Consider the following 27,608-nt stretch of genomic DNA (forward strand, 5'->3'; position numbering starts at 1 on the left):
ACCTATCAGATCAGAGAAATTCCCATCAGAGCAGCTCGGTTAGAGCAGAGAAATACCCCAGCCCGGTCAGAGCAGAGAAGTACCCCAGCCCGATCAGAGCAGAGAAATGCATATCAGATCAGAGAAATGCCCGTTTAGAGCAGAGAAATGTCTTTTCAGAGCAGAGAAATGTCCCTCAGAGCAGCCCGGTCAGAGAAGAGAAATGCCCTTTCAGAGCAAAGAATTGTCCCTCAGAGCAGAGAGTTGTCCCTCAGTGCAGCCCGGTCAGAGCAGAGAAATGCCCTTTCAGAGCAGAGAACTGTCCTTCAGAGCAGAGAGTTGTCCCTCAGAGCAGCCCGGTCAGAGCAGAGAAATGCCCTTTCAGAGCAGAGAAATGTCCCTCAGAGCAGCCCGGTCAGAGAAGAGAAATGCCCTTTCAGAGCAAAGAATTGTCCCTCAGAGGCAGCCCGGTCAGAGCAGAGAAATGCCCTTTCAGAGCAGAGAACTGTCCTTCAGAGCAGCCCAGTCAGAGAAGAGAAATGCCCTTTCAGAGCAAAGAATTGTCCCTCAGAGCAGCCCGGTCAGAGCAGAGAAAAGCCTAGCCCGGTCAGAGCAGAGAAATACCCGTCAGAGCACCCGGCAGAGCAGAGAAACACCCGTCAGAGCACCCGGCAGAGCAGAGAAACACCCGTCAGAGCAGAGAAACGCCCGCCAGAGCACCCGGCAGAGCACCCGTCAGAGCAGAGAAACACCCGTCAGAGCACCCGGCAGAGCACCCGTCAGAGCAGAACATTGAAGTCATGGCGGAGCATTGAAATCCCGACAGAGGATTAAAATCCCGGTAGAGCATTGAAATCCCGGCAGAGCATTGGGATCACTGCAGAGCAGTGAAATCACAGTAGGGCAGTGAAATCACGGCAGAGCAGTTAAATCACGGTAGAGCAGTGAAATCACGGCAGAGCAGTGAAATCACAGTAGAGCAGTGAAATCACGGCAGAGCAGTGAAATCACGGTGGAGCATTCCTCAGCTGCTTCCCTCCTTTGTATGCATTCCTTTGCTGCTTCCTTCCTTTGTATGCATTCCTTTGCTGCTTCCTTCCTTTGCTTGAACACTCTGCGCGGAGCATGGAAAACCCCGGGGGTGCAACCAACTTTCGCGGCTTATGATTAAGTGCTATCTCTGCGCGGAGCATGGAGGGCCCGGGTGGCACAACCAACTTTCGCGGCTTACGATTGAAAGAACACCCTGCACGGAGCATGGAAAACCCGGGGGGTGTGACCAACTTTCGTGGCTTACGGTTAAAGCAACCTCTGCGCGGAGCATGGAAAACCCGGGGGGTGCAACCAACTTTCGCGGCTTATGATTAAGTGCTATCTCTGCGCGGAGCATGGAGGGCCCGGGTGGCACAACCAACTTTCGCGGCTTACGATTGAAAGAACACCCTGCACGGAGCATGGAAAACCCGGGGGTGTGACCAACTTTCGTGGCTTACGGTTAAAGCAACCTCTGCGCGGAGCATGGAAAACCCGGGGGGTGCAACCAACTTTCGCGGCTTATGATTAAGTGCTATCTCTGCGCGGAGCATGGAGGGCCCGGGTGGCACAACCAACTTTCACGGCTTACGATTGAAAGAACACCCTGCACGGAGCATGGAAAACCCGGGGGGTGTGACCAACTTTCGTGGCTTACGGTTAAAGCAACCTCTGCGCGGAGCATGGAAAACCCGGGGGGTGTAACCAACTTTCGCGGCTTATGATTAAGTGCTATCTCTGCGCGGAGCATGGAGGGCCCGGGTGGCACAACCAACTTTCGCGGCTTACGATTGAAAGAACACCCTGCACGGAGCATGGAAAACCCGGGGGGTGTGACCAACTTTCGTGGCTTACGGTTAAAGCAACCTCTGCGCGGAGCATGGAAAACCCGGGGGGTGCAACCAACTTTCGCGGCTTATGATTAAGTGCTATCTCTACGCGGAGCATGGAGGGCCCGGGTGGCACAACCAACTTTCGCGGCTTACGATTGAAAGAATACCCTGCACGGAGCATGGAAAACCCGGGGGGTGTGACCAACTTTCGTGGCTTACGGTTAAAGCAACCTCTGCGCGGAGCATGGAAAACCCGGGGGGTGCAACCAACTTTCGCGGCTTATGATTAAGTGCTATCTCTGCGCGGAGCATGGAGGGCCCGGGTGGCACAACCAACTTTCGCGGCTTACGAGCGCTTCCCTCCCTCTGCTTTTCCCTTGACTTGCTTAAAAGCAATTTTTGAATTTGAAAATTGGGGACTACGGGTATACACCCTACTCCCCCCTCTGGTGACATGTGCAATACTCTGTTATGAACATGTTAAGTGTGTGTGTGTTTGGTGCTCATGCTTGTGATGATTGTGAGAGAGTTAGCATAACTACAGTTCCCAAGTAACATAATTCAAGTTGCAGTTCAAGCCCTAGCACATATGCAGAAGGTGTGCAGCTTCGTGTATTTAGTCAATTCATAATCTAGCCCTAGGCACATATGCAGAAGGTGTGCAGCCTCCAAGACATAATTATTATTGCATAAGTCCCAGCCTAGATCATATAAGTCATGGTTTTGCCAAAGTAAAGAAGTAGAATATGTCCCAAATCCCTATCATGCTTACATGTTCCCATGAAACACCCTAAGATTATAATTTTACCCAGTGATAAAGCATAATACTCCCCCATCATGCTCACATGTTTCCACGAGATAAAGTTCAGCGAAGTACCTGAATTACCACTTACAAGTGGTTTACCGTTTTCACGTTATGGCGGTTCCCATATTTTGTTCAAAGCTTTCCCAAATTTAATTTCCCTGTGCTACAAGATCTCTTAGGCACAGATATTAGTACAAATATGAAAGCCCCTTTAAGACAGGGCTGCAAAGAGAATTCGAGCCCTAGGTTATATAATCCATTGCCATCACTTGATTCCCATATTCGTATACCGATGAATTCATTCAAATTTCAAATCCCATCAAAGATCGTATAAATCATGATTTTGCCCAAGCGATAAAATATCACATATCCCAATCATGCTCCTCCCATTGATAGAGTTCAGCGAAGTACCTGAATTGCCACTTGTTAGTGGGTTACCCTGTTTTACATTATGGTATTTACCATAATTGTTCAAATCATTCCCCAAATTAGCTTATCCTGTGCTACAAGAATTATTAAGCACATATATATTAGTAAAATATGAGAGCCCTTAGAGATAGGGCTATAAGCCAATTATTGAGAACACTCAAAATTTTGATCATGTACACCCATAAGAAAACAATCACACATGTCACTTTGAAGTTGTATTTCCCTAATTACTCATCAGAATCGACACTCGCGTGTTTAAATCAACATCAGCCAAGAAGTTTGCAGGAGAAACATGATTGATTCACAAAAGATCAACAAAGCCAAAGGAGACGAATAAATCAATAATTGTACATGCATCTTCAGTTTGCATAATCATTTCACAATTAACTCAAAACCAGACGGAGTTGAGAGAGAGATATAACCCAACTTCACCATTGACAAGCAAGTCGCCATTTTCTTCGCCGAGCTATTCTCCCTATCACCGGCTCGAGGGAATATACCTTATCTTCTTGTTTCACTATTTTTTTTTTTGCTATTTTGTCTTGCTCCACTCCACATGACCCTCGCATTAATCAGCAAGTAAATGCAATTAACTATTCAAATACAGAATATATCCTCATAAGAATGAGAAATAAATTACGAATTATCGCCCATTTGGTCCTGTCTAGAATTTAAGTTGAATTCCACCAAGGTAAGATATAGGCAAAAGCAACAATTGTAATTCATTTACCCCAACAATATTCATTTTCACAAGAAGACGATCTTTGAGCCCGTATGTACCCAAATCAAAATTTAACGCAGTTAAGCTAACAAAATTCATGACAGATAACGGATGACTTGTAAGGAACATGCCTTTCACTATAATAACCAACAAATATCTATGAACATCAAAATTCAAGTATGTTTCACAAGTTCATTTAACATGTCAAATTGTCCCCAGACAAGTAAATAAAAATCATCAAATTGTATCACCTCGAGAATTAGATGAAAATCCCAAACACGAGTAAAATAGTTCACCACTTAACAGTGCAATTTCTATGCTTCAGATTCCTAATCAGGCAACTAAACTCAGCAATTCCCTGCGTGATAGCATTGAACCCTCGAAACAAAGCATCATCTGCCCCAAAACCAAAGCAAAAATCAGAGCTAAACCTATTCAAAAGCATGACCGATTCATAGAATTACAACAAAGTGAAGACATGTAACTTAGCTTTGCAAAATTGAGCACAGCTGGCTATGCTACCGAGCAGAGCAGCGACAGGGGCGAGGGGCGGCGGCGTTGGTTGCGCTGCCGAGCAGAGCAGTGCCCACCCGCCAGAGCAGAGAAGTTCCTGCTGTGGCAGAGAAGTGCCCGTCCGTCAGAGCAGAGGAGTTCCCGCTGTGGCAGAGAAGTGCCTGCCCGTCAGAGCCGAGGAGTTCCCGCTGTGGCAGAGAAGTGCCTGCCCGTCAGAGCCGAGGAGTTCCCGCTATGGCAGAGAAGTGCCTGCCCGTCAGAGCCGAGGAGTTCCTGCTGTGGCAGAGAAGTGCCTGCCCGTCAGAGTCGAGGAGTTCCCACTGTGGCAGAGAAGTGCCTGCCCGTCAGAGCCGAGGAGTTCCCGCTGTGGCAGAGAAGTGCCTGCCCGTCAGAGCCGAGGAGTTCCTGCTGTGGCAGAGAAGTGCCTGCCCGTCAGAGCAGAGCAGCGACAAGGGCGGGGGCTGTGGTGCTGGCTGCGCTGCCGTGCAGAGCAGCGACGAGGGACAGCGCTGCTGGCTGCTCTGCCGAGCAGAGCGGCGACAAGGGCGAGGAGCGGCGGCGCTGGCTGCTCTGCCGAGCAGAGCAGCGACGAGGGCATGGGGCGGCTACGCTGCCGAGCAGAGCAACGACGAAGGAGAGAGGCGGCTGCGCTGGCTGCGCTGTCGAGCTTCTATGCTGGATTCCGACGGGAGGAATCTGAATTTTCTTGCGATGTAAACCCAACAACTGTGATTCCAGTGGGCATCAGCCCCTCCTCTGTACCTAAAACCCAAAGCAAAATTAAAGTAATATCAAGCCCAAAAACAGAGCGGAATCACAACACAATCTCAAACTCAAAATCAGAGCAAAATTATGATAATATCAATCCCGAAGCATAGCAAAATCTCAAAGCAATTAGAGCAGAAATGTAGTGAAATCAGTCTTCAAATCCAAGCCAAATTGCAATAATATCAGTTTCAAGGTCTGCGTGAAACAATTAGGGGAGTCCTGGAGATGTCTCCCTTTTCTTATGGAAGTGTTTGCCAGCGACTGGCGTTGCTTGTACACCCAGATAACAGCGATTTGCTCGCCGGAGAAACACAATCAGCAGCGAAGGATTGAGAAGGAGCCGAAGGAGCTAGGGCTCGGCCTCTGCAGTCTGTATGTGAGGGAGAATCTTCGTCGATGAGAGATAATCTTCGTCGAAGGAGCCGAAATTATATCTTAATTTCGGCACAAACATCTCAAATTTGAGCTAGAATACACCATATACTGCATTGCTGCTCTACATAAATGGAACAATTAGAAATTCATAACAAATGATGTATTTAATTAGTGCATTATTAATCGACAAGATATATAGTTCTCATAAAAAAATAAAAATCATAAATCATATCATTGTTAAATATAAATAAACATGAATTAAATTTTGTTTTTGTAATCCAGCTTGAGATAATTTAGTCTTTTAAAGTTTCCTTAATGTATATAAATATAATTAATATATATATATATATATATATATATAAATGGGCGGGCCAAAAAACCCGAAAGCCCCGGGCTTAAAAGCCCGAAACTCGATAAGCCCGATGGGCCAAAAACCCCGGGCTTTTAGGCCCGATTTTTTTTGGGCTCTATTTTTTCAAGCCCAGCCCGCCTCCTAACCCGGGCGAGCCGGGCCGGCCCATCGGGCCGGGTCGATTTTGACATCTCTACCTAGATCCTCCTCTTTACAAGTAGGAGTTAGGCGATCCATCAACTTCATAAAATAATTAGAGTTGCAGTTAAATACGCAAAAATATAGTTTTGGCATGATGTACCTCTTCCCTATTGATTTACGTACATGGATGATAAAATCAAAAAGTCGTAATATACTCGATCTATATATTTTTTATTATCTTTTTGGATGCATCTAGATTCTAGACCATAAGTTTTGCTAGATACCTTAATTTTAATTAAAAGTATTATCGTTTTGTTGAAAAGAAAAATGATGATAATTGTGGTTTCCCCATAAAACTCTCAACTTTGTTCCAGTGGCGGATCCAAAAATATGTATTGGGGGTGCGAAAAATAATTATATAAATATAATCATAAAAAAATATCTAATACCAACAACTCTCTCAATTAAAATAACCAAACAGCCATTTAAAATTAATCATTCATGCAACTATTTTGCAACATAAGTCATTTGAGAAAACATTATCTCTACACTTGCAATAATAAGAAGAATTAATACCAACTTGATGAGAAAAAACTAGAGGATAAATTATGTATGTCTACTTGTTCCAATAAATTTCATTGGAGGTGAACTAACATTATTTAAAAGGGGGTACAAATAACAAAAACTAGAAGTAATTTTTTAATATTTATATATATTACTATTGGTTTTTAAAAAAAAATTGAGGGTACAACCCCATTGCACTATATTGGATCCGCATAAGTGAGATTTGATGAGCATGGAAGAAAACGGAGAGGGAGGCGATGATAGAGTTGGCATTAATTAATCCTCATCTCTTAATTCCATACAAGATGGGAAAATTTCATCTCTCCCACAGGTCTCTCTCTCTCTCTCTCTCTCTCTCTCTCTCTCTCTCTCATTAATTAGCTCACTCTTGTACTCTATATATCTATATATATATATATATATATATGTTTTGTGTATTTGGAAGCAGGTTGGTATTGGCACCAATGTCAAGATTGAGGTCATACAACTTCACAGCACAGCCACATGCAGCTCTCTACTACTCATAGAGGATACAAAGGCTGGATTCTTCATTTCCGAAGCTTCTGGAGTTTCTACCACTGCTCAAGGATATATAATAATACACACAGACACAGTGTCTCTATATCATGAGATATATATGATCTAGATTATGAATAAGTCTGTGTTACATTTGAAACAAGGTCCCTTGTTTACTGAATTGAAGCTTTCAGATATTTAAGAGTCAAGACCCTTGATTATTTCTACCATTTAAGCTAATTTTGCTTGATTCATATACTATTGAAAGAGTAAGATTGAAGAAATCATTTTCTTTAGAATAAAAATACTCAATCATGCAAAGTGGACTCCCCTATATTGAATGAACTGAGAGAGTGTGAATTCATGAGGATTTAGGAGAAAGAGAGATTTGAGTTTGAGAAAGGTTTTCTGTTTTCGAACTAATGAATCAAAGATACAAGTTTACAAAATATATATAAAGTCGCTAGTGCTATTGAGCTAACTGCAAACAACTGTTTAGCTGGCATAATAGAATTTTAAACCTCCAAACTACTTTCTAACTACAGTAAGTTTTACATCTGAATTAAGGCAATAGACTTCAATACATACACAGAGTCAAGGTCAACTATCTTAATTATACTATTTTTTGTTTTTGTTTTTTTTTGGTTTTTTGGTGTGCGTGGATTGAAAATATCCAAATTAAGACTCGAGGCATATGGAGTGAAGAGCAAGTGGAAGCCAATTGTGGAAGCAGTTCATCATAAATTAAAGGAGGCATATTTAATATATTTTCTGCCAACTTTGGCATGCTGACAGGATTTCAACTCCATTTGTCTTATAATATTGCCATTTGTGTAGTTAAATAGTGTCAATTATAGGCAGTTTCATTTGTATAGTCGAATAGTGTCATTTACACGATTAATGTCATTTGTATAATCGAATAGTATCAATTATAGGCAGTGACATTTGTATAACCGGATAATATCATTTACACGGTTAGTATTATTTGTATAATCGAATAATATCAATTATACACAGTGTCCTTTACAATGTTATATGTCATTTATGCGCGGTGTCATTTGTATAACCGAATAGTGTCAGTTACCGACAATGTCATTTGTATAACCGTATCATTTATATGGTTCAGATCAAGATGAGAGTTCGGATCAAAATGCGGATCGGGGTTTGAGTGCGAATGCAATTCGATTGCACCCAAGGCCACCTCAAATTTAAATTGATAGGGACACCAAAATATACATATAATATATATGCCAAAATAAGAAAATACACATACAACTTTTATATATAAATTCCTTCCAAACAATCTCTACTTTTATTTAGCTGCATGCTGGTATCTTATTTAAATAAGATACCAACAACATCCACATTCGTGACTCAAGGGGACACCAAGCGGTGCGACATTCTGTCTGTGAACAGTGAGGTCTCGGGTTCAAACCCCACTGCTCCTCCTCCCCAATTCCCCAAGGTTAAAAATAAAAATAAAAATTCTGAGCTCCTTCTACGATCGAGCTCTTATTTTTTTTCCCCCAATTTTTCTATACTTTTAATATTCTTTACAATTTATTTTAACACTAAATTTAACATAAATTGCATTTAAATTAAAATTTAACACTATATTGATTTAAAAAAATAAAATTACATTAAAAAAATAAAAGCTTAAATTAATGCAAATTAAAAAGAAAATCCTATAATACTAAAATTTAAAGTCCATTGCAACGTTTGTCATGAAATGCCAATTCGTCGTGATTCATTTATAACGATCTTGCTCATAATGATGGAGTCGGCGAGGTCCCATTAGGTTTGGAAGAAGATATGCATGACTTTTACCATATTTTTCATGACCTCCACAGCTCTTTTTTGCTCGTTCGACGACTCTACCTTCTTCTTTCTCTTTTTCTTTTGTCTCTCTTCGCCGCCTTTTGGCCCCCGGATCCGCCCCTGGCTTGGTTGGTAAGGCTTTCATAATGTACTCCATTATTTATTGTTACTGTTGGAAGCATGGATTTTCTGGAAACGAACAAATTAAACCCTGTGAGCTTTAGATAAGGTGATAGGGAAGCTCGTGGATAACGTGGTGTCGGCAGAACACCAAATACTTATTTAAGTTTGTGGTCATCAGCATTTCATCAATACAATGGAAGGTAAAAGTCTTATTAACTAAGAAAGGAAAATAAGACAAAAGAATAACAAATTAATCACTATAAATATGAATTTCTATACATTGCCCAGCCTAAATCTAATTGACATAATCGACTCTTAAATACTTATTTAAGTTTGATGTGGGTAGGGCCGTAAACGAGCCAAGCTACTCGTGAGCTATTCGACGTTCGACTCGATAAAAGTTTGATCGATAATTTAATGAACAATCCGTTTAGCTAAACAAGTCAAGCTTGAGCCTGACGATGCTCGGCTCGTTAGCTCGTGAACAAGCTCGTAAAGTGATTTAAAAATATAAGATTATTCATTAAATGTCTTACTAGATTTTATACTATAATTAGTAATATTTGGATTAAGTATCTAATTAACATCATTTATTTACAAGAAAATAGTAAATATATTATTTTTGTGATAAAATAACTTATATATTTGAAAATTAACTTATGTATTAGGAAAATAACGAGTTTGAGGGTTTTTTAGGACAATAACTTAGATTGATTTGGAAATTATGACAATAACTTTCGAACTTGTAAAAATAGGACACTAATTTTTTTAGAGTAAAATAGGACACTAATTATTAATTAATAAGTGTTGCATCCGCATGACATTTTTTGGCCAATTATCGGCCGAGAAATGTCTTATTTTTACGACGCTTATTAATTAGTGTCCTATTTTACCCTAAAAAAAATTAGTGCCCTATTTTTACAAGTCCGAAAGTTTTTGTCCTAATTTTCAAATCAACATAAGTTATTAATTATCCTAAAAAATCCCCTGACTCGAAAAATAACTAAAATTTTAAATAAAAATTCAAATTTAAAAAGCTCGATTAGGCTCGGCACTGTATTCGACTCGATTAAAGCTCGATTGATAATTAAGCAAACATCTCGATTTGCTAAATGAGTGAAGCTTGAGCAAGACACTATTCGGCTCGACTCGACTCGATTACACCCCTAGATGTGGGGTTTTGAGAAATTGAATTTATTGTATTATGCAGCAAGTGGGGTTCGGTTGGTAAGGCTTTAATGTAAATGATTTATTGTTAGTGTTGGGTTTAGATAAGGTGGTAGGTGAAGCTTATTAAGATATGACAAATGAAGTATGTGGTGAGGGTATGCACAACACCAAGTATTTAAGTTGCTAGTTTGATCAGCATTTTATCAATAAAAGTTGTGTATATTTTGTAATCAAGAGAAGATGATATCGATGGAAGGTAAAAGTCTTATTATGAGTGCTCTTTTAGTGAGCCTTGTTTTGGGACAATTTGAAGTTGGGGCGGCAAAGAGTTGTTGCCCAAACCCCAAAGCCAGAAATGTCTTTAATCTCTGTAGCTTTACGCCGGGAGGCAGCGATTCAGTCTGTGCATCACTCAGTGGATGCAAAATCGTTAATGGGGAATGTCCCAATGGTTGGAATTATAGTTTTCTCGAAAACACTGGTAAAAATAAATAAACTCGTCTTGCTAATTATTTACCAGCTTGTTGTAAATTAAAAGATTTCATTTGCATGCAAGGTGGTAATGCAGTCCATGAATACTGCAAGTTGGGGTGTGCATCCTCTGTGTGTGCTGCCATAACCACTCTCCAAAACTCCGGTAAAGTCTCATTATTATTTTAATTTATTCCTTTGTCACTCTTGTAATTACCATTTCTTTTGGGTGGCTAGATGCAAGTGAAGTTGTGAACGAGGCAGTTGAAAAATGTAGCCAGGCATGTTCTGCTCTTTGCACCAAGGCTTCTATTACTGCAGCCTAAACAAGCATGCATGCATGTAAAGATGAAGGGCTATACATGCATCTAATATGTGTTGTTGCTTTTTCTGGCTTTCAATAATTGTCATGCTAGACTAGTCTCATAGTCTGCTGCATGCAAGTTTCTTTCTATTTGTGTACGTCCGTCTATGTCGTAGAAGGACTGTATATCCTTCTATTTGCTGTTATCTTGTATCAATGAAAAGAGTATGTCTTTTTAGTCTTCTTTAATTACTTCAAAATATATTTTTTCCGTCTCATCGCTTATCGGTTATCTTGCAATTTTTGTGCATGTTGTTGTTGTTGTGTTGTTTCTTTTGTTCTCAGGTAAAATGACCAGCTGCCTGCAAGCTGGGATGTCTGGTCAATTCCCATTCAAGACTACTTAGCTAGATTGAGATTCTAAATTAATGCACAAAATCTCCTATACATCCGTATGTACGGTACACCCGAGTGTACAGGAGACCACCTCAAATTAATGTATGCGCTATGTATTTTCTTTGACTTTTTGATACCATGATTCATAGATCATAGATGGAGTATATATGTAGCTAATGTCTAGACATGAATACAAGTTTGCAAACTAATTAAGAGATCTCTTATAAATCTAAATAAAAATATTGCTTGATTGGAAAACACACATAAGATATAAATGCTCTTCGTGCATAAGAACACCTAATTCTATTTATAAAAATATTCAAAGTCTACCGTGTTAAATGACATAATTTGTCTCTTGACCTTTTGAATACTAGTTCATATTTAGTGTTGGATAGATTAAAAGTCACATTCATAAGTATAGTATCTTAAAAGTCTCATGCATCTATTAGTAGGGGTGGATTGGTACGGTATGCCGAAATTTGTATACGTATAATATGCCAAAAATAAGAAAATGCACAAACTCGTTAAGATATTGAAAAAAACATCAAGATTACATAACATATCAAATAAGTTGGTAACAATAAAATGTTCAACTTTGTTAACGAAAAAACAATAAAATATCCAACAATAATTTGAATTCATAGAATCAAAGCATCTCAAAAATACAGAAAAGTGAAATGATGAGACTTTATAATATTTTATCGTTTTTTTTATTTTTATATCTAAAATTTTAATATTAAGTATTCGGGTTTCGGACTAGCCCATTGGGTTAGTCGGGCCGACCCTATCGGGTGCCGGGGCTATTCAGTTACGGGCTAATCGGGTTGAAAATATTCAACCCTAACCCTCTCGGATGACGGGTTAATCGGGCTAGCCCACGGGTTTCGGGCTAGATTGACATCCCTAACTTTTACCGTTTTGCAAAAATAAAGCCAAATATGATCATCCTCATAACACATTTTGAGCCCGATCAGGCTAAGTCGCACATGAGCTCAAAGAAAAAGGTTCGACTCTCAAACAAGGTGGTCGCGACCATGCATGGTGAGTTTGTGCGGAAGAAGTTAAGAAAAACATAAATAGACCTCCAACCATGTACATTAAGTTATTTCATTTTTTGCTTTTTTTTATAGTGAGACCATTTGTATTGGTCGATGGATCAGTAAATTTTGTTTTATGCTTGGGGGGTTTAATGTGGGGTTTTGAGAATGAGGTTAAATGTGCTTTAATGAGTATATTTCGTGCTCGTTTGGTTCAAGTAGAGGAATGGAATGGGAATGAAATCAAATAAAGGAGTGGAATGGTAACAATAACCATTACTTTTATTGAGTGTTTGGTTTAACAATGAAAATGAATCATTAGTAAGGGATTTCCTTTCTTTTGTTTCCCCTCTATTTTGAGGGGTAACAAATTGGGTGATTGGGTTACCTCAAGTAAGGGTAATGATGATCTCATTACCCAAACCAAACAACAAGTAATGGATTCAATTACTTGATTCTCTTTCCAACCTCTAAAAATACCCAACCAAACGTAGGCTTAATTTATATTGGTTGGTAAGGCTTCAATAATGTACTCCATTATTTATTGTTACTGTTGGAAGCATTTTCTGGAAACAAACCCACCCTGTGAGCTTTAGATAAGGTGGTAGGGAAGCTCGTGGATAGCGTGGTGTCGGTGGAACACCATGTTGAAAATACTCAATAATCAAAGTCAAGAAAAACAAGTAAAGTCAAAAGAAATATTTTGTATGACTTTAGTTCCTTAATTATAGGGATCATGCATGACTTTGATCATTCTTAACCTATAAATAGGTACCATTGTAATACGGAAGAAAATCAAGCAATACAATAACAATCTAAAGAAATACATCAAGCAATACAATAACAATCAGTTGCTTCTTTTATCTTTCTCTATGCATTATGATAATAGCATGTTTTAACATGGTATCAGAGCAGGTTCAACCATAGGAACTCAGAAACGAATCATCATCGTTCATAATCCAAAACCAAAACCATTCCTAGCCAATTCACCAAATCAAGGCAGCTCCTGCTTCAAAATGAACCAATTCAACAAATCCACAGAATGGATCAAAGAAACCATAAACCACACAGATTCAAATGAATCAATTCAACAAATCCACAGAATGGATCGAACTTACCCAAATCCACTCGACTGGTGTGAAAAAGGGACCAATAAGCACCGAAAACTGATCGGAAATCACCGATTATTTCAGTTCCTCTCCGGACTTGATAGGAGATATGACAGACTTCGTCGGGACATTCTCAAGGAAGTTCCCGTTCCCTCAGCCGAATCGGCATTCTCAAGAGTGAGATGGGAGGCTGCCCGGCTACAGCCGGCAACCAACCCGGACCCTTCATCATCGGGAGCCATCAGGCAACGGCCGGAAGTCTGCTTTCAGCCGACCACCACGCCGCCTCTTCCCGGGCAGCAGCGGCGAACCACCGCCACCAGACGCCCTCTGCTCCGATTGACAGCGAGCCAGAACCACACGCGCCGCCGCACGAGCCCACGAATTCTCCGATATGGCTATGGCTGGTTCCCTCTGCTACGCCGGCCCGCTTCCCATCAAGACCTCCTATGAAGCAGCCTTATATGATGAGGAGATTCCACAAACAGCGGAGCAAGCCCTGAAGATCGAGCATTGGAGAAATGCTATGAAGAAAGAGATAGGGGCCCTAAACCGGAATCATACATGGGAAAAGTGTCGGTTGCCGAAAGGGAAGAAAACTGTGGGATGCAGATGGGTTTTCACAATCAAACGAAAACCCGATGGATCTATTGAGCGATACAAAGCTCGGCTGGTTGCAAAAGGCTACACACAAACATATGGGATCGACTATGCAGAAACTTTCTCACCTGTGGCAAAGATGAACACTGTCAGGGTGCTCCTCTCCATTGCTGCAAACAAGGATTGGGATCTTCATCAGTTTGATGTTACAAATGCCTTCCTTCATGGTGAGCTTGAAGAAGAACGGGAGGTATACATGGATGCACCCCAAGGTTTTTCAGATGAGTTCGAGGAAGGGAAGGTATGCAGATTGAAAAAGACTTTATATGGGCTCAAACAGTCTCCCAGAGCTTGGTTTGGAAGATTCACCACAGCTATGAAGAAGTTCGGGTACCAGCAAAGCAATTCAGACCACACCTTATTCTTGAAGAAACGAGGTGATCTTATTTCTTGCTTAGTCATTTACGTTGATGACATGATCATAACAGGGGATGACTTAGAAGAAATCCAGAAGTTGAAAGCAAATCTTTTCAAGGAGTTCGAAATGAAGGACCTTGGGAGACTAAAGTACTTTCTCGGGATCGAAGTACTCAGATCGAGGAAAGGGATTTTTATCAATCAGAAGAAGTATACTCTTGACCTTCTTGCAGAAACTGGGATGCTAGATTGCAAGCCAGCTGAGACGCCTATGGCTGTCAATCATGGGCTACAGATTGTGAAGGGAGCTGAATTGGCGGATCGAGGAAAATATCAACGTTTGGTAGGGAAACTTATATATCTTTCCCATACTCGGCCTGATATTGCATATGCTGTTGGAGTTGTGAGTCAGTTTATGCACCAACCACAAGCTGACCATATGGAAGCAGCACTCAGAATTGTGAGATACTTGAAAGGAACCTTTGATTATGGAGTACTGTTCAGGAAGACTGGACATCTCGAGATACAGGCATACACTGATGCTGACTGGGCTGGAAATCCCGTCGACCGAAAGTCAACAGCAGGATACTTCACCTTTATTGGAGGCAACCTTGTCTCATGGAGGAGTAAGAAACAGAAAGTGGTAGCACTCTCTAGTGCAGAAGCCGAGTTCAGGGGAATCAAGAGTGGACTAACCGAAGTCCTGTGGCTAAGAAGACTGTTGACTGAATTGGGTCTTCAACCGAAAAAGACGTGTCAAATGTTCTGTGACAATAAAGCAGCCATCAGCATATCAGAAAATCCTGTTCAACACGACAGAACAAAACATGTAGAAGTTGATAGACACTTTATCAAGGAAAAAATTGAAGGAGGTATTGTGACGCTCCCATTCGTAAGATCTGAAGACCAACTCGCAGACATCCTAACCAAAGCTGTGAACTCCAAGAATTTTTCAGAAGTTCTTGGCAAGTTGAATATCGGGAATCCCGTTACTCAACTTGAGGGGGAGTGTTGAAAATACTCAATAATCAAAGTCAAGAAAAACAAGTAAAGTCAAAAGAAATATTTTGTATGACTTTAGTTCCTTAATTATAGGGATCATGCATGACTTTGATCATTCTTAACCTATAAATAGGTACCATTGTAATACGGAAGAAAATCAAGCAATACAATAACAATCTAAAGAAATACATCAAGCAATACAATAACAATCAGTTGCTTCTTTTATCTTTCTCTATGCATTATGATAATAGCATGTTTTAACACACCAAAGGTGCGTTCACTTTGATGGATGAGAAAATGAGGGATAACAAAAATTTATGCCTTTAAATGTCTCATTTCTTATTTCATATTTTACACAAAAGAGAAATTCATCATTTTTCATTCCTTATTTTCACTTCAAGGAGGGATATATAATATTATCACACCAAAATGGAGGGATAATGAAAATAAGGAAGAAAAAATGATGAAGTTCTCTTTTGTGTAAAATGTGGAATAAGAAATGACACATTTAAAGGCATAAATTTTTGTTATCCCTCCATTTAGAGGGATAAAAAGCAAACACACCGTAACTGTTCCGCCCCCACCTAGAGATGTTAATGGGGGAATTTTATTCGAATAGGAACCATTAAAATTAATTATTTCAGTTCTAGATCTAGGACTAGAATCATCCATTAATTATTGAATTCAGATCTTATTCGGATCATTGATTGACAAATTAAATAGTTCGAATAGGTTAATTATCTATGGACTAGATAATATCTTATTTGTGCTGCTGCTGCTGCTTCTTCTGTTTTGAGGTGAAATGGGATTCTGCATTGGTTGTTGGATTTTCTTGAAATGTAGATGTGTTCCTGTGTTCGATTTGAATCTGTAAAGGGAAGGCCTTTTTTGAAATCCTAAAATTTAATCCACCTAGATTACGAATATATGCTATCAAACGCCTCAAAAAGCCTATACACCTCCCTTAGCTTAAACCACCTATCAAACACCTCTAGTATACGATGTTAAGAATGTTGCATAACACAACTACTACTGTTGTTTCTTTTGCCCAAAGGGAAATCAATGTATGCCATATACATAGCTCATGATTTCTTGGCCCAAATTCTTCTGCTTTAGTTTTAGTAAGAAGCATTCGAAGATTGCTTACTTGTAAGATAGCTTACTTTTGGGAGGTGATTGGTACGATGGAATGAAATGAAGATGGGAAAGGGTGACTTAGGTGACTATGCTTGGTATGCACAAGGAATATCAAAAGAATGCAATTCTGATACTTTATTTGATTTTTATTTCTATGACCGGTAGCTAGAAATAAAGTTTAGGAACGAAATTATTTTGTTTTACTAAATTATCTTTTACATCACTTAAAAAGTATAAAAAATATAAATACAAATATACAATTGAGTAGATAAATATTTTTATTGATATATTTAACGAATAATATTTACAAAAATTTAAATTAAAATGGTAATTTTGTGGATGTAATATGTAATTTTATAAGTTATACACTTTTTTCTTTGAAATTAAAAAAAAAAAATCGATTGTCGATAGATTAGATTTAAATATTTGTAATTCTATTTTTTTCATTAACTTTATAGAACTTAAACATTTGAATTAATAAATACTTAATTATGTTAAGACTAAATATTATTAAGGAGTCCATAAAATTTAGCATAAATTTCACATAGTATTATTTTTATATACATAGTTAAACTGTAAGCATATCAATTACCATTTAAAAAGAATATTATTTCAGCATAAATATATATATATATATATATATATAAATTTCATAAATTATATTTTTTTATTGTATTCATTATACTGTAAATAATTACTTTAGTTAAACGCATTTTTAACTATAAGAGGCTTAATTAGTTGCTGATGGTACCATTTCCTTGAAGTTTTGCAGATCAAATGGCGGATATTTTCACGAAATCGCTGAGCATATCAAGTCAGCTTGGAGTTTGCAAATTGAATCAAGGGGGAGTGTTGAATGAAGTTGTTGATCCATCGTTGACACATCAGCATTTAGACCAAATATGCATGGGCTTAGTCATAGTTAGTTACTATTTTGTTATTCCTATTCTTTAACATTTCAAGTTAGTAGAGGATTTCTGATTTTCTGTTGAAGAGTACGTATCTTCCCGTTGTAACCTTTTTGTTATTCAGAGGGCTATATATACCTCTACGTATCAGTCAATAAAGTATCCACTTTTGAGTTCATCATCAATTTTGTTTTCTACAAAATTCTTTAACAGAACTTTCGTTGAGCAGTTGGCGTTGATCAAAGAGACCCCAACCAAAATGAGCAAGCTAGTTCGGATCTACATCCGATTAATTTTAGTGAATTATCCAAGGTAATGATGCTGAATCTGCATCTATATATAAGAAAATTTCGTGATGTATTATCTTGCCTGTGAATTGTGATGTTACATACACGATTATGGATCGGTTATTTCTAATCACACAAGAGGTGCTCGATATTTCCTGCCTCAACCCTGCCTGCTGTCACAGTTTGATCTTGTATCTTGCAATGATTTTCGAGTCTTTAGCATGTTGTAACCAGCTGTTCGTTATATGGTTTGTCAAAATAAATAAGGCTTCTATGTGTGAATTTATAATGGTGTTATATATTTTGTAAAAGAGAAATATAAGGGCATTAACCAATGGGGCTTAGCCCACTGGCCACCGGGTCCTCACTTGAGTGAAGTGACCCGGGTTCGATCCCTCATAAAAGCGAATTGGGGAGATTGGAGATATAAGGTGGATTTTGGTGAATGGAGAGATAAGGTGGTTCTTGGAGTGGATGGGGGAACTAATTACTAACATCTACTTATAATTTGTACTCCCTCCGTCCTATTGGACTTGTCCCATTTGGTTTCGGCACGGTTATTAAGAAAAGTATTATTAGTGTTTTAAGTGTGTAATAAAGTAGGAGATGTAATGTGATAAAGTAGGAGAGATAATGTAATAAAGTGATAAAGTGAGAGAAAGAAGGTGATAACGTGATAAAGTAGAAGAGAGAATGTAATTAAGAATTCTTATTGTTTAGCTAATTGTTACTTCCTCCGTCTACAATTTAAAGCCTCACTTTGGTGTGGGCACAGAGACTAAGAAAGCTGAAAAAGGTGGTGTGGATGAAATATAAGGGTAGTTGACTAAAGTGATAAAGGTGTTGTGAGTGGGTCCACTAGTGATAAAGTGTAGTAAATATATAATATAAAAATGATAAATGTGTTTTAAGGTGGGTCCATTAGTGACAATGGGTAGTAAATATAAGAAAAGAAAAAGAGTAAAAAAAGTACAAAAAGTAGAATTGGACTTTAATTTGTGGACAAAAATTTAAGAGCAAGTAGGGCTTTAAATTGTGGATGGAGGGAGTATTATTTATAGAAATGAGAGACAAGATCAGTGGGACAAACAAAAAAGAAATACGGGACAAGATCAATGGGACAGAGTATAACTTTTTAATCTTAAATTTTTTTTTTGGCATAATACATATATCAAATTAAAGCTCAAATCATGATATTTAATTTGATATACATATTGAATAATTTATTATTAGTCGAATTACATTATTTATTAAGAGTATGTTCTCTTTAATTGATAAATTTATCATGAAAAAAAGGGATAACGAAAAATTCTTCATTTAAATGCCTCATTTCTTTACCATCATTACATACAAAAGAAAATATTTCACCCTTTTTCATTTCAAATAGGGATAATATTATCACACCAAAAATAAAGAGATAATATTATCCATTTTTGAAGTGAAAAGAATGAATAAGAAATAATGGAATTATCTTTTGTAGGAAATAAAGGAAAATAAATGATACATTTAATTTCTGAGCTAATATTTACTTTACTTGCTGCAAATTAAAACATAATAATTTCATGTTCATATATATATGCCAATTGCATGCAGTCCATGAATACTGCAAGTTGGGGTGTGCATCCTCCGTCTGCGCTGCCATAACCACTCTCCAAAACTCTGGTTATTTATTTTAAATTATTCCTTTGTGATTCTTCTAATTACGCATGCATTTAATTTCTTGTTTTGGGTGGCTAGATGCAAGTGACGTTGTGAATGGAGCAGTTGAAAAATGTAGCCAAGCATGTTCTGCTTTTTGCACCAAGGCTTCTATTACTGCAGCCTAAACAAGCATGCATTCATGAATGTATATCCACATCCCTGCATGTAAAGATAAAGGGCTATACATGGCATCTAAATCTAATATGTGTTGTTGCTTTTCTGGGTTTCAATAATTGTAATGCTAGTCTGCAGGTGCAAGTTTGTTTCTGTTTGTGTATGTGCCGATCCTAGCAAGCTAGATTGTATATCCTTCTACTTGCTGTTATCTTGTATCAATTAATGTGTCTTTTTAATCTTCTTCTTTAACTTGAAAATCTTTTTCGCTTATCGGTTAGTCTCAACTCTCAAGTTGGTCATTTTGAGAAGAATATTATGATCCACTTAATTTAATTGTTGAGAAATAAGTTTGATTGTTTGGTGGTAGGGATGATATATCCATTCCTTGAAACCCGCTCTTAAGAGTTAAGAGTTGAGGCTTGAGACCAAAAAGAAAACACAAAATTCACTACGTACACCATTTGTATCTTAAATATACTTGATATCTTATATCTTCTTCTTGTGTAAAAGTTAGGGAAAGTTTTGGATTGGAAAATTCCAAGTAACCAAACAAAGATACAGAGACCCACTTTACGACTTGGATCCTCTAAATGTCTTTAATTTGTTAAATTATTGAAATATGTAAGTGTATATTCTCTCTCGTCTCTCATCTCATCTTCTGCAAATGAAGTCATATAGAACGCTGATATATTACTCGAACTAGTGCTAAATGTTATTGAAGGGTGTAGAAATGCGGACAAAATAACGACGTGAATGTAGGAACCGAGGCAAGAGTTGGACTCTTTCTCCGTAAGACAAAATTGCCCCGCACAGTACACACGGTTCGATGGCAAATGTCCACAAGATACAACGGTTTTAATGAGAACGAGACCTTGTACTAGGAACTCGAACTTCCAGCGAACTACAGAATACTCGGGACTTGAGTATGAACTAGAAGAGAGAATGAGTAAAATTAATTATTTGAATTAATTTTGGTGTGTCTAATCTCATTCTGCAGGGATGTATTTATAGGAGAATGAAGGGTGCGATGAAGAGGTGTCTGCCAGGAGGTGGCTGTTCGAACCAACCAATGGTCCGAACCATCGCACTGGTTCGGTCAAAGGGGTGCGAGCCAACCACCCCCACCTCACCAGTCTGATCCAACCGCTGCCACGTCAGCAACCTCATCCACCCAGATTCCTTATCCGCCACGCGGTGCCACGTCACCGAGCCACATGTTCCATGTCACTGCCACGTCACACGAGCCACCGTTTAGTTTGTCAAAACTAAAGGCTCCTCAAAGCTCCTCGCGACGACCGAAGTGCAAAGTGCGCCTACAAAGCGCCCATTGCGACAAGTGCGACGTGCACGTGCTCGGCCTCGGCCTCGGATGGTGCTCGTAGGAATTTGAGTTTTAACCTTAAAAGGCTAAGTCAAAACCCATTTGGGTGCACCATAAGGTCCACCATATAGAAGCACACTTGATTGTTCCTTTATGGTGGAGAGCACTTTATAAATAGCTTTCAACTTCCTTATTTTTCCAATGTGGGATGACACTCCACATTTCTATTTTCAATGGCTATCTTTTGGCATTTAATTACTCATTCAATTCTTAATAGATTTGAACAAGTAAATATACCAAATTAATCTACTCAAAATGTAGATTCCAAATATGCCATTTAATTCCATTAATTACAAAGTAATTATGGACTAATTAAGCCATTTATTCCAACACTAAATATATATAAAGTCATCCAACAAATAATTTTTCATAAGTTTTTTAATTTGTTAATATTATAACTTTTTTTTTGAGAATGTTGTTAATATTATAACTACTACTCCATATAAGTCCTAAGGAAGAGCAACACGGATTTTAATAAAAGTCAATTGTTTATTTAGTGAGTAGATAAAAGACTCCACAAATTCAAAGAAATAAAGAGAGTGAGTGAAAGAAAGGGCCGCCCAAATTAGAACGTGGTGAGTGCATGAATGACAAAAAATGGTTAGGATATGTTTTCGTGAACGGACAAAAATAATAAATTATGGCCTATTTTTGTGGACGAATAAAATATTTTATTTTTGAGAAATTATATATATATATATATATATATATATATATTTGTGTACATTACGCATTAACAATATACATGAAGAAAATATATATATATAGGGAGATGTTCAAATAAGAACCACTAATAAAATAAGAACGGAGAACCATTTTAAGCCATTCGATCATCAAGATCTACGGTGGATGCATCATCTTGGTGGATGGATGCAGGTGCTGGGTTCGAATCCTGGAGGGAGCAAAAAATATATGTGTGTGTGTGTGTGTGTTGGTCCAATTGTTAATACACGAGGTCAAAAATTTTAGATTTGAATTTTATTGTGATATGCTATTCAAATTTATTTGTTCATTCACTAAAAATATAAATTGAAAATAAAGTAATTGAGCATAGTTTAATAAGATGAGTATACGAAACACCGAGCCCATTTTAGTTTGCTGGCCCAAACCCAGAAACCTTTCCTTGGGTTTGGGAAAATGCCATTAACTCAACCAAACGTTAAATCAATTTTGATAGGAAACATTTGACACGTGTCGTCTCTAAACCCATGGTTTTTCTTGGCTTGGAGACTGGAGTAGTTTTATCATTTATGCAGCAGGCCGATTGAGTGAATCCATCGAGTGAATTCAAAGTAAATTTAAATTGATAGTGACGCTACAACATCCAAATAATAATGCCAAAATAAGAAAAAACACAAACTACTTTTATAGATTCCTTCCAAACAATCTCTACTTTTATTTAGCTGCAGGTCTCCAAAATAAGACACTCACACTTCAAAGATTTGAACATAGTATATTCATTTTAAATTTTGGTATCTTCTTGTTCCTATACAAAGGACTTTTATTAGGTGGAGAACATATAATATAGGTGTTAGACAAATAGAGCATATCAGATTGAATTGTTTAATATTAAGGATTAATTGTTACAAGTAAACACGTTTAATTTTTAAAATAGTTACATAATTTTTTATTTGGAATGTAAATAATATCGTTGAAATATCTAAACATGTCTATGCTTACAAATTGGAAAGTGATTTAGTATTGTAGTAATTTATAGGACATGTTGAAAAACAAAATTTACATAAAAAAAATTAGTGAATTTTGTAGGAATATATTATATATAAAAAAATATATAAACTACTAAATGATTCACCATCCTCAAATTAATTCCGTTTTAGAAGAGGAAACTATTATTCATACGAGATTAAAAATGTGAGAATATTCAAAAAAAAATTGATGTAAGGTAATAATATGATAATTTTAGGAATAATTAACGTTGAAATAAATGAGAACTCAACTGCTTTGAAACACGAATGATTGAGACAGCGACAGCACATTGATTTTTTACGTAGAAATATGGCAAAATGTCCCGTTTTCCCTTCACTCCTCCATCATTGGTGTCATCGCACCTAACCTAACTCGATTTATCATCGTATCGTCGGACAGAGGAAAGAACTCACTCTCCACTGTGTGTTTGTGCGTGAAAAATGGTGGTCTCAAATTACCTGCTTCTTGAAGAGCCCCTGAGGATGGCTTCCATCCTCGAGCCATCCAAGCCTGTATGTACCATTTCTTCTTCACGAAAATGTCTCAAAATACAATCTTTTTTTCTTTTCAATTTGTCAAAATGTGGTGAAAGGGGGTTGTTTGAACTGTTCTCGACCACAATCTTGGTCGTGGCTTGTTGGATTTGTACCATTTTGTGGTGTTGTTTGTGTCCTGTTTTTGCGATCCTGATCTTTTTTGATGTGATTGGAGAAAAGGGTTGTGTGAGCTGATCATAACGGATGATTTCTTGAGCATATAATCTTGAATTTGTGCAATTTTTGTGCTGCTGTTGCTGTTGTTGTTGTGTTGTTTCTTTTGTTCTGAGGTGAAATGTGATTTGTTTATGTAGAGTTTCTTTCCGGCAATGACGAAGATAGTGGGGACACTAGGCCCAAATTCGCGGTCCGTCGAGGTTATATCTGGCTGTCTCAAGGCTGGAATGTCTGGTGATCTCCTTAACTCAGCTCCTGTTGTTTGTGTTTTGTGAGTGTGTCTACCTATTTGGTAATGTGTTGCTGCTTTCAGATTGCCTCTTTGCTGCTGGACTGCTGAGTTTGGGCGTTTAGGTTTATTAATGTATGAGCTTCTGTAATTGTCTGCATTGGTTTTGTTGGATTTTCTTGAAATGAAGATGTGTTCCTGTTTTGTTTGTGGACTGTAATTAACTACGATGTTAAGAATCTTGTCGATGCATAACACAAGTAGTGTTGTTTCTTTTGCCCAAAGGGAGATCAATGAACAACTAGTTATATGTCATATATATAGCTCATGATTTCTTGGACCAAATTGTTCTGCATTTAGTTTTAGTAAGAAGCATTCGAAGATTGCTTACTTGTAAGATAGATGAGTCAGTAATAGAATTTACTGCTTCAATGTTCATCTAATTCAAACACTTTTGATGTATAAATAGTTGCACGATTTGATTTCTCATTTGGTGATGCAAAATTTCACCAAGAAACATTGGAGAACTTATCGATGGCAGTCAAGGCGACCAAAAAACTGTGCGGGGTAAGCTTGATGTTTCTTGCATTTACTTTCGAATGGCATGAATTCATGTAGATGATAATGGAATCTTAACTGGCTGAGGCTTACAGGGCTCTTATTAATATATATATTTTTGTTTAGAATATATAAAGACATTTCGTTTCCATCAGGTTATGCTAGATACATTGGGTCCAGAGCTGCTACTTGTCAACAAGTCTGAGCACCCCATCGCCCTTAAGGAAGATTCTTTGGTTGTCCTAACACCCAACCAAGATAAGCAAGCTAGTTCGGATCTACTTCCGATTAATTTTAGTGGATTATCCAAGGTAAAGATGCTGAATCTGCATCTATAAGATGTATTAACTTGCTGTGAACTGTGATGTTACATACACGATTATGGATCGGTTATTTCTAATCACACAAGAGGTGCTCGATATTTCCTGCCTCAACCCTGCCTGTCACATTTTGATCTTGTATCTTGCAATGATTTGCGAGTCTTTAGCATGTTGTAACGAGATGGTGTAACATAACCTGATTGACAAGCCTAGTTTTCCTTCTTTGCAGGCAGTGAAAAAGGGAGATGATATTTTCATTGGCCAATACTTGTTTACCGGAAATGAAACGACTTCGGTTTGGTTGGAGGTACGGTAGACCAGAATTATATTTCATTTCATGGTTTGTTGCATCTTCTGACCTTCATATTTGAATGACTAGTTATGGAATTCTTGATCATATTGTCTGTTATTTGATGCAGGTGTCGGAGGTAAAAGGGGAGGATGTGGTTTGTCTGATCAAGAATTCTGCCACGTTGGCTGGGCCGTTATACACGCTACATGCCTCTGGGATCCGTATTGATCTTCCTACTCTCACTGATAAAGATAAGGAGGTATAAACTTCTTTCATGTCTAATAAATAATTTGTTTACACGCATGCACACACTAACTATACAGAATTACATGGCATTTCCGTTTCATACCATTATCAGGTTATAAGCACTTGGGGAGTTCAAAACAAAATAGATTTTCTCTCACTTTCTTATGCTCGACGGGCTGAAGATGTTAGACATGTAAGTATAGTATCTTAGATTTGATTTACAATGTTTCTCTCTTCGAACCAATTATTTTATCATCTGTGACAAAAGGCTGGTTTGAAAATTTTATAATTTTCTTCAGGCACGCGAGTTTCTTTCTGGATTAGCTGACCTCAGTCAGACACAGATTTTCGCAAAGATTGAGAACGTGGAGGTTAAAATTTCATAAATCTACACGTGAAGCTGCACAGATCTTAGACATAAATGTTTGTCATTGTTATTTCCCTCTCCTTTATTTACAGGGCTTGGCTAATTTTGATGAGATTCTCCAAGAAGCAGATGGCATAATCCTTGCTCGCGGAAATCTTGGAATAGATCTACCACCCGAAAAGGTCTGTCTAGAAACTTAATACGCAATTTATTTTCTTAACTACCTGAAGGTCTGACTTGGTTTTTCTGTATGCAGGTATTCTTATACCAAAAGGAAGCCATTTACAAATGCAATGTCGCCGGGAAGCCCGCAGTGGTGACTCGTGTTGTAGACAGTATGACCGACAATTTAAGGCCCACTCGTGCTGAAGCAACTGATGTTGCAAATGCCGTACTTGATGGTATCTTCCGTTTGATAATAACTTTTTTTGTTGCCTGGTAGCTTCTTTAGGTGCAATTAGAATTAAAAACTGTGATTCTATGCCTTGGTGGCAACAGTCTGCTTTATGAGTGTGAAAACTTGAAAGCTCATCAAACGTCTTTTGCACTCGTCAGGCAGTGATGCAATTCTACTAGGTGCAGAGACCTTGCGAGGACTTTACCCTGTCGAGACGATATCTACAGTCGGGAAAATATGTGCTGAGGTGCAGTTTATCCCGCTTCTTCCCTTGCTTATGTATCAATTTGAAAATGCTCTGCTTCCCATGATACGTTGTTATTATTATTTGTATAGTTTCCTACTTTCCTTAAAGAAAAGGAAAGAACTTCAACGATATATTGTCTCAGAAGGTACTGTTTCTCATCTGAGTTGGCTTATCGAACTTTTTACAACACGTGCAGGCAGAAAAGGCTTATAATCAAGATCTCTATTTCAAGAAGGCTGTGAAACATGTTGGCGAGCCAATGACGCACCTAGAATCAATAGCTTCCTCGGCAGTATGCATCTACACCATTTTTGCTTTATTTCGTTCCTTTCAATCTGTTGCTTTATTTCGTTTCTGTCAATCTGTTTCAGCAGTTAAAGTAACAAAAGCAGGTGTTTGATTGGTGTTTTGAGTTATTTGTAACATCCCCTGCATCTTTTATTTGTTTAGGTCCGTGCTGCCATCAAGGTAAAGGCATCGGTCATTATTTGTTTCACTTCATCAGGACGAGCTGCAAGGTTTGCCGTTGCTCTCTGTAGTTGGATATTTTTGAAAACTTTGAAATTCATGGAACATTGTTTATCTCCAAAAACACATATGCGGTAACTAAATATATATTTGGCCTTCCAAACAATAATGCAGGTTGATAGCTAAGTATAGACCTAGCATGCCGGTTTTGTCTGTTGTCATTCCACGTCTGAAGACGAATCAGCTCTCGTGGACCTTCAGTGGGGCTTTTGAGGTGCTCTACTGTATAACCTGATATATATTATAGACTTAATTTGGAAAATTCCGTTGGTCACGTATTAATCATTTGGCATATACGTATACGTTGTTGGCAGGCGAGGCAATCTCTGATAGTAAGAGGCCTTTTCCCCATGCTTGCAGATCCTCGACATCCAGTAAGGCGTTTCTTGTGTTTCTCTTCCCCTTTTTCGGTCGTAGAGATGGAGCCTTTATATATTTACTTGCATTCATCGATCATTTGGTGATGTGTAGCCTCATTGTGATAAAAATGTGTTTTGGGTTTGAAGTGTGTAATGTTGTGTTTGCAGGCTGAACTCTCGAGCTCGACCAACGAGTCCATCTTGAAGGTGGCTTTGGAACACGGCAAGGCCTCCGGCGTGATAAAATCGCACGACCGCGTGGTGGTATGCCAGAAAGTTGGGGATGCGTCTGTGGTGAAGATCATTGAGCTTGAAGATTAGGGTTCCACTCAATTTTATTTGTTATTTTGGCTTTGGTAAATTCTTCAAGAGAGTCTTGCAATGGGGATCTATCATGTTATGTGTTTTATCTAGATGAGAAAATAAAAAATGTTGATTTACCTCTTCATGAATGGTCAGTTTCTGTATGTTTGGATATGGTGGGGTAACTAGATTAAATAAATACAAAGACCCAATGAAGTTAAATTATGAAAATTGCAAAAATTTCATTCGAAAACTTTTGATAAAAGATTATGTATAATCAATCCACTACAAAAATAAGCATTATTCTACTCCATTATCAAACATCATATACTAGTT

At 38.1% G+C, this 27,608-nt stretch overlaps 2 protein-coding genes and 1 long non-coding RNA gene across 4 annotated transcripts; all 3 read left to right on the plus strand.

Annotated features, from left to right (window-relative positions):
• Window positions 1-6,537: 6,537 nt before the first annotated feature.
• Window positions 6,538-7,237, plus strand: LOC131014760 (uncharacterized). The gene is made up of 2 exons (XR_009098313.1): window positions 6,538-6,843; window positions 6,961-7,237. It is a non-coding gene; the product is annotated as an uncharacterized LOC131014760 (long non-coding RNA).
• Window positions 7,238-10,228: 2,991 nt separating this feature from the next.
• On the plus strand, window positions 10,229-11,163 carry LOC131014761 (probable thionin-2.4). Of its 2 annotated transcripts, none has more exons than XM_057942847.1 (3): window positions 10,229-10,620; window positions 10,696-10,776; window positions 10,848-11,163. In XM_057942847.1, exons 1-3 carry the CDS (start codon window positions 10,380-10,382, stop codon window positions 10,934-10,936), a joined length of 411 nt encoding a protein of 136 aa, XP_057798830.1. In that variant the 5' UTR covers window positions 10,229-10,379; the 3' UTR covers window positions 10,937-11,163. The 2 variants fall into 2 exon arrangements, with proteins under 2 accessions (XP_057798830.1, XP_057798831.1); XM_057942848.1 differs by having other exon boundaries at window positions 10,708-10,776.
• Window positions 11,164-22,980: 11,817 nt separating this feature from the next.
• Window positions 22,981-27,417, plus strand: LOC131014762 (pyruvate kinase 2, cytosolic-like). Its single transcript, XM_057942849.1, has 16 exons — window positions 22,981-23,225; window positions 23,564-23,660; window positions 24,125-24,222; window positions 24,369-24,524; window positions 24,763-24,840; window positions 24,953-25,084; window positions 25,184-25,264; window positions 25,371-25,442; window positions 25,531-25,620; window positions 25,695-25,839; window positions 25,994-26,082; window positions 26,279-26,374; window positions 26,533-26,600; window positions 26,725-26,824; window positions 26,925-26,984; window positions 27,138-27,417. Exons 1-16 carry the CDS (start codon window positions 23,154-23,156, stop codon window positions 27,288-27,290), a joined length of 1,587 nt encoding a protein of 528 aa, XP_057798832.1. The 5' UTR covers window positions 22,981-23,153; the 3' UTR covers window positions 27,291-27,417.
• The last annotated feature ends 191 nt before the right edge of the window (window positions 27,418-27,608 follow it).

Source organism: Salvia miltiorrhiza, chromosome 3 (genome assembly GCF_028751815.1).
Source record: "Salvia miltiorrhiza cultivar Shanhuang (shh) chromosome 3, IMPLAD_Smil_shh, whole genome shotgun sequence".
In the NCBI taxonomy this organism is placed as follows: Eukaryota; Viridiplantae; Streptophyta; class Magnoliopsida; order Lamiales; family Lamiaceae; genus Salvia; species Salvia miltiorrhiza.

Bases quoted from the DNA above. Each gene is read 5' to 3' on its own strand.
- LOC131014761 (XM_057942847.1), top strand. From the start codon at position 10,380: ATGATATCGATGGAAGGTAAAAGTCTTATTATGAGTGCTCTTTTAGTG. The intron at 10,621-10,695 runs GTAAAAATAAAT...TTTGCATGCAAG, and splicing joins TAGTTTTCTCGAAAACACTG to GTGGTAATGCAGTCCATGAA. The intron at 10,777-10,847 runs GTAAAGTCTCAT...TTGGGTGGCTAG, and splicing joins AACCACTCTCCAAAACTCCG to ATGCAAGTGAAGTTGTGAAC.
- LOC131014762 (XM_057942849.1), top strand. From the start codon at position 23,154: ATGGTGGTCTCAAATTACCTGCTTCTTGAAGAGCCCCTGAGGATGGCT. The intron at 23,226-23,563 runs GTATGTACCATT...TTGTTTATGTAG, and splicing joins TCCTCGAGCCATCCAAGCCT to AGTTTCTTTCCGGCAATGAC. The intron at 26,601-26,724 runs GTTTGCCGTTGC...ACAATAATGCAG, and splicing joins TCATCAGGACGAGCTGCAAG to GTTGATAGCTAAGTATAGAC.